The sequence below is a fragment of the Hypanus sabinus genome, chromosome 7 (genome assembly GCF_030144855.1).
Source record: "Hypanus sabinus isolate sHypSab1 chromosome 7, sHypSab1.hap1, whole genome shotgun sequence".
NCBI classification, from domain to species: Eukaryota; Metazoa; Chordata; class Chondrichthyes; order Myliobatiformes; family Dasyatidae; genus Hypanus; species Hypanus sabinus.
In genome coordinates, this window is record NC_082712.1 from 180,213,609 (window position 1) to 180,220,704 (window position 7,096).

The 7,096-nt window shown below is 42.1% G+C and overlaps 1 protein-coding gene across 4 annotated transcripts in view; it reads left to right on the forward strand.

Moving 5' to 3' along the window:
• The window catches only part of phrf1 (PHD and ring finger domains 1), a 188,827-nt gene extending 184,704 nt beyond the window's left edge, over positions 1–4,123 (forward strand). For all 4 annotated transcript variants that reach the window (XM_059976263.1, XM_059976264.1, XM_059976265.1 and 1 more), the window contains one exon: positions 3,341–4,123. In XM_059976263.1, the coding sequence (XP_059832246.1) occupies positions 3,341–3,493 (153 nt within the window). In that variant the 3' untranslated portion in view covers positions 3,494–4,123. The remainder of the gene's footprint in view (positions 1–3,340) is intronic.
• Positions 4,124–7,096: the final 2,973 nt, after the last annotated feature.

Consider the following 7,096-nt stretch of genomic DNA (forward strand, 5'->3'; position numbering starts at 1 on the left):
ACATTAGCATTTTTCCAATCTGCCAGGACCATTGCCGAGTCCAGCGAGTTTTGAAAAATTATCACTAATGCATCCACAATCCCGACTGCCACTTCCCTTAAGACCCTAGGATGCAAGCCATCCGGTCCAAGGGATTTATCCACCTTCAATCCCATTAATTTATCAAGTACCATTTCCTTGGTGATTTGAATCGTAATTAGCTTCTCTCCCCCTAGAGCCCCCTGTTTATCCAGTGTTGGGATATTTTGAGTGTCCTCTACTGTAAAAACTGATACAAAATATTTGTTCAGCGTTTCCGCCATCTCCATGTCCCCTACCATTAATTTCCCGGTCTCATCTTCTAGGGGACCAACATTTACTTTAGCCACCCTTTTTCTTTTTATGTAACTATAAAAACTCTTACTATCTGCTTTTATGTTTTTCGCCAATTTACTTTCATAATCTATCTTCCCCTTCTTAATCAATCTTTTTGTTATTTGCTGCTGATCTTTAAAAGCTTCTCGATCTTCAATCTTCCCACTAGATTTAGCTACCTTATATAACTTTCTTTTTAGTCGTATACTTTGCTTTATTTCTTTACTTAGCCACGGATAACTATTTTTTCTTTTACACCCTTTTTTCTTCAGTGGAATATATTTTTCTTGATAGTTGTAAAATAACTCCTTAAATATACACCACTGATCAAGTACCGATCTACCCTTTAATCTATTTTCCCAATCCATCTTAAGCAATTCCGCTCTCATACCATCATAGTCTCCTTTATTTAAGCTCAGTATGCTTGTTTGAGATCCAACCCTCTCATCCTCTAATTGAATATGGAATTCGACCATGTTATGGTCACTCATTCCAAGGGGATCCTTTACTAGGACATTTTTTATTAGTCCTGTCTACCAGATCTAAGACTGCTTGCCCCCTTGTCTGCTCAGTAACGTATTGTTCAAGGAACCCATCCCGAATACACTCAATAAATTCTTCTTCAAGGCTGCCGTGTCCGACTTGATTAGTCCAGTCAACATGAAAGTTAAAATCCCCCATAATTATAGCTGTTCCCTTATTACAAGCCCCAACTATTTCCTGATTTATGCTCTGACCAACTGAGTTACAGCTGTTTGGAGGCCTATAGACTACTCCCACCACTGCTTTTTTCCCTTTACTATTTCTTATTTCTACCCAAATTGTTTCGTTATCCGGATCCTTTGAGCCAATATCATTTCGCTTTATTGCAGTGATTTCTTGCTTTATTTACATAGCCACCCCACCTCCTTTTCCTTCTTGCCTGTCTCTCCTAATTGTCGAATACCCTTGTATGTTTAATTCCCAGTCCTGGTCACCCTGCACCCTGCAGCCATGTTTCCGTAATTGCCACAATATCATAACCATACGTAATTATTTGTACCGTCAACTCATCAATTTTATTCCTAATACTACGTGCATTCAAATAAAGGACTTTAAAATATGTTTGACACTTATTTCCTACCTTTTCCTTTTGTACAACTTTACGCTTATCTCCGTACATTCTTTCCCCTCCTGACACACTCTGTCTTTTTATTCCTCCACTTTTACCTGCATCCATTACCTTCTCCATTGTCTTTTTAATTATTTGCTCTCTAGAATCCTCCCCCCCACTAGTTAGTTTAAAGACCTCTCTGCAGCCCTAGTTATATGATTCGCCAGGACACTAACCCCAGCCCAGTTCAGGTGAAGCCCGTCCCTCCGGAACAGTTCTCTCCTGTCCCAGTACTGGTGCCAGTGTCCCAAGAAGCAAAACCCACTTCTCCCACACCAGTCTTTGAGCACTTTGTCCCCAGGTGCAGCCCATCTTCTCCCCCAGGGATGATGGAACTTCCATTGGCATTTTTTGTAGCTCTGGGATGAGGTTGTTAGCCCTATGCTCAACCCTTCTCCTTTCACAGCCAAGCTTAGGACAGTAAATGGCAGAGCTGCTGGAGTATTTACTATGTCTGGTGGTCAACAGCTGCATCATTCCATCAGCCCTGGACTAATGGACCATTGAACCCACCACAGTCCTTCTCTACAGCGAATATCATGTGTCAATTGGAACCTACACTGAGTAAAAAGTTGGCTTGCAGGTACAACAGGTTATTAAGAAGGCAAACAGAATGTTGGCCTTCATTGCTAGAGGAATTGAATTCAAGAGCAGGGAGGTCATGCTACAACTGTACAGGGTAAGGTGAGACTGCATCTGGAGTGCTATGTGCAGTTCTGGTCTCCATACTTGAGGAAGTATATACTGGCTTTGGAGGCGATGCAGAGGAGGTTCACCAAGTTGATTCCAGAGATGAAGGGGTTAACCTATGAGGGGAGATTGAGTCGCCTGGGACTGTACTCTCCAGAGTTCCAGAAGAACGAAACAGGATCTTATAGAAACATACCATATTTTGAAAGAGATAGGTAAGATAGAAGTAAGAAAGTTGTTTCCATTGGTAGGTGAGACCAGAACTAGGGGACATTGCCTCATGATTCAGGGCAGAGATTTAGGATGGAGATGAGGAGAAACTGTTTTTTGCAGAGGGTGGTGAATCTGTGGAACTCTGCCTAGGGAAGCAGTTGAGGCTTCTTCACTAAGTATATTTAGGTTTTTAAATAGTAAGGGAATTAAGGGTTATGGAGAAAAGGAAGGTAGATGGAGCTGAGTTTACGGACAGATCAGCCATGATCTTATTGAATGACAGGGCAGGCTTGATGGGCCGGATGGCCTACTCCTGCTCCTATTTCTTATGTTCTTATGTAGCCACATTGTTAGTTACAAAAGTGGAACCCATTGATGTCTTCTGCTGCTGTAACCCATCAACTTCAAGGTTTGACGTGTTGTGCATTCAAAGATGCTCTTCTGCACACCACTGTTGTAACATGTAGTTATTTGAGTTACTGTCACCTTCCTGTCAGCTTGAACCAGTCTGGCCATTCTCCTCTGAACTTTCTCTTTAACAAACTGTTTTTGCCTATAGAACTGTTGTTCACTGGATTTTTTTTTTTGTTTTTATTTTGCACCATTCTCTCTAAACTAGAGAATGTTGTGTGTGCAAATCCTAGGAGATCAGCAATTTCTGAGATACTCAAGCCACCCTGACTAGCACCAACAATCATTCCATGGTCAAAGTCACTTAGATCACATTTCTTCCCCATTCTGATGTTTGGTCTGAACAACAAACAAACCTCTTGGCCATATCTGCATGCCTTTATGTATTGAGTTGCTGCTCATGATTGGCTGATTTGATAGTTATATCAACTAGCAGGTGTACAGTTGAACCTAATAAAGTGGCCAGTAATTTAATGTTTTAACACAAGGTTTGAGAAATATCTTTGTTTCACTCTGTAGATCTGTCACAGCAAGAGTGGTGAAATTAACCCAGTCAAGGTCGCTAACCTGGTGAAAGGTTACGTGGAGAAATACAAACACATTCGAAAGTACAAGAAGGGGGCAGATGGAGAGCCCAGTAAAGAGACAGATGCAAAGGCCGAGGAAAGCTGAAGGCAGCGAAATCTGCTTGGACAGACGGTTCATTGTGCAGTGTCTTTCCTGTAAACGTGGAGGATGCTAACGGTAACTCCAACCAACCACAGTGCCATTGGCTGCAGCACCCAGACACTTTATACTTAATGGTATTGTCAGTCAATGTGTAACCGCTCCTGAGAGAGAGGAAATAATCGGCCAGGAGAGCAGCTAGAACCTTCCTGCCTGCTTGGTTTTCTTGTACAATAGAACAAAGTTTCACACACTGTGATGATCTTCCCATGAATCTGGTTTGTAGACATTGCCTTTAGCATAACGTTCCTTTGACTTTAAATGGATTGAATACTTGAAAAGCTGTATAGTCAGTCTGATTTTGCCTGTGAAAGGTGAAAGTCTAAATAACTCGAGTTTATAAAACATCAATCCCTTTTCAAACAGTCTCTTCATTCCTGGGTAAACCGTAACATACTTTGGCTTCTCAAAATCTGCTCTAAACTGCTTGTCATAAATCATAATTTAAAAGCCATAATTGCATCTTTTAATGCTGTAAATAATATTTGAAATTCATTTGTTAGAGAATTGGAGTGCTTTCTTTACCCAGTATGAACAGTTCTGGGTTTGTGATTATAAAAATGCAGTGTAAATGGTTATTAATTCATGCTGGGTGTATTATTTCTGTTTGCTTTATGTCTGAACGAACTTTACTTAAAGCCTGTGTACTAACACCTACAGAGTTGTGGCAGGGTTCACAGCATGTTCAGCATTTTTGTTGATATCCGATTGTGACAGCAAGTCAGTATGCGAGAGTTTTTAAAGTGGGAAAGCCATTGCACTGGAGCAGTTCCCTTCTTTCGTCCTCAAAAATCTGGCTTCTGTGCTTTGTCATGCCCTTTGCTCTCTGCAAGGTGCTGCAGAATCACCTACTTCACATGCTGGGATATCTCACTGGGGTATGAGGCCCACTGCCTTCCCTCACCTGGTTTAGCCTGCCTGTTGAAGTGGTGTACCAGGGTGTGGCCACTGTGGCATACAGACTGCTACTTGGAGTCACAGGTAAGAGCTGAGTGTCAGTGGGGAGCAAAGGTGAATGAACTGCCCCAGAACAGACAGGATAAGCCCCTTCACCAGAAGCGCTACCCCTTCCCTGGGCACTTCATACATTCCAGGTCTTAGTAACAAAGGAATATTCAGCATCTCAGCTGTACAACAAGACAGAATCGAGACCTTCAAATCATTAAACTTTTGAAATAAAGTCATGTGGGCATGAGCCTTATCCAAGGACCAGAAGAGGCCACTCAGGTCCCTGATCTTGCTCCAGGATTCAGATATTATGCGATGTGCACACCAGCTGTTTACGTGAGTTGCCCTAAAGATCTGGTTAACAAATTCTGTACTGAGTGTGGCCCTAATAGTTTCCATTGCCAGAATCAGACACAGATTTAATGCCACTGGCATTTGTTGCGAAATTCGTTGTTTTGCGACAGCAGTACAGTGCAATGCATAATAATAAAACCATAAATTACAATAAGAAAGATATATAACAATTTTAATTTTAATAAGTAGTTCAAAAAGAGAAAATATAGTTCATGGGTTCACTATCTGTTCAGAAATCTGACGGTGGAGGGGAAGAAGCTGTTCCTGAAATGTTTGTGTGTGTGTCTTCAGGCTCCTGTACCTCCCCCTGATGGTAACAATGAGAAGTGGGCATGTCCTGGGTTATGGGGGTTTTTGATGATGGTAGGGAGGCTGGAGAGTCTATTGCCTGATGGAACAGAGTCCCCACATTGTTTGACCCTGAACATAAATAATAAGATTCTCGGTTTTTACTTCCTTTTAAAGTTCAAAGTATAGTCATTATCAAAGTATGAATGCCATATGAAAAGATTCAAAGTACACTTACTATCAAAATATGTAAATAGTATATGACCCTGTGATGTGTCTTCCTGCAGACAGCTACAAAATGGAGAGAAACCTTGGAGCTTAAGATTTTCTCAAGTTTGTGTGTGGTATATATATTTTGTTACACAACAGGCTATTGATGTTCACTCTAAGGAACTTTAAGCTCTCAAGTCTCTCAGCCTCAAAACTATTGACAGGAGCATGTGTGCTAAGTCCCTTCTTGAAGTCACTATTCAGTTCTTTTCTTCTGCTGGTCCTGAGGGAAAGGCTGTTGTCATGACACCATGTCACTAAACACTCTATCTCCTTTATGAACTTCTGTCTCATCATTGATTGAGATTTGGCCCACTACGATGGTATTATCTATTAATTTGTAGATGGAGTGGGAGCAGAATTTTGCCACACAGTTATAGATGTACAGAGAGTAGAGTAAGGGGCTGAGGACACAACCTTGTGGAACTCCGGTATTGAGAGTAACCATGGCAGAGGTGTTGTTGCCTCGCCTTACTGAATGTGGTCGGTTGGTCAGAGGTCAAGAATACAGTTGCAGAGTGAGATGATGAGACCCGGGTCTGAGTCTGGAGATGAGTTTTTTTGAAATTATGTTACTGAGAGCTATAATTGAGCTGTAGTCAATTAACAATAGTCTAACGAAGGTGACTTTTCTGTCAAGATGCTCCAGATATGAGTATTCACCAAATAGCAGACACAGGAGACAGCAGATGCTGAAATCTGCTGGAGGAACTCAAGCGGGTCAAACAGCGTCTTGCAGGGAAGGAATTGGCTATCAAACCCTCAGGGTAAGTTCAAAGTAAGTTTACTATCAAAGTACTTACATGTGACCATATACAACCCTGAGATTAATTTTCTTATGTGCATGCTCAATAAATCCACTGACCATAATGGAATCATTGAAAGACTGCACAAACAGGGTGGACAACAGTGTGCAAAAACAAAAAAACAAAGAAAAAGTAGAATTAATAGTAAATAAATAAACAAACAATGAATACCGAGAACATGAGATGAAGAGGTCTTGAAAGTGAGTCCATAGGTTGTGGGAACAGTTCAGTGATGGGTGAGTGAAGTTATCCCCACTGGTTCAAGAGCCTGATGGTTGAGGGGTAATAACTGTTCCTGAACCTGATGGAGTGGGTCCTGAGGCTCCTGTACCTCCTTCCTGATGGTTGAGGGGTAATAACTGTTCCTGAACCTGGTGGTGGGGGACCTGAGGCTCCTGATGGCAGCAGCAAGAAGAGAGCATGGCCTGGCTGGTGATGGTCACTGATGGTGGACGCTGAGGTTCCTATGACAGTGCTCTGTGTAGATGTGCTCAATGGTGGGGAAGGGTTTACCTGTGATGGACTGGGCTGTATCTATTACTTTTTGTAGGATAGTCAATTTCTACAGGAGACAGATAAGTTGGTGACCCAGGAAGGGAAGAGAGAACGCCAGATAGTGGAGAACATCCCTGTGACCATGAACACTAAGTACTCCAGTTTGAGTAGTGTTGGGGGAGGGGGTAAATGGCCTTCCTGGGGGAGGCGACAGTGGTCCTGCCTCTGAGTCTGGCCCTGCGTATCAGAAGGGTAGGGAACTGAAGAGAATGGCAGAAGTAATAAGAGATTCTATAGTAAGGGAGACAGATAGGCAATTCGGTGAAAATGAAAAAGAAACATGGGTGGTAGTTTGCCTCCCTATTGCCAGAGTCCATGATGCTGCGTC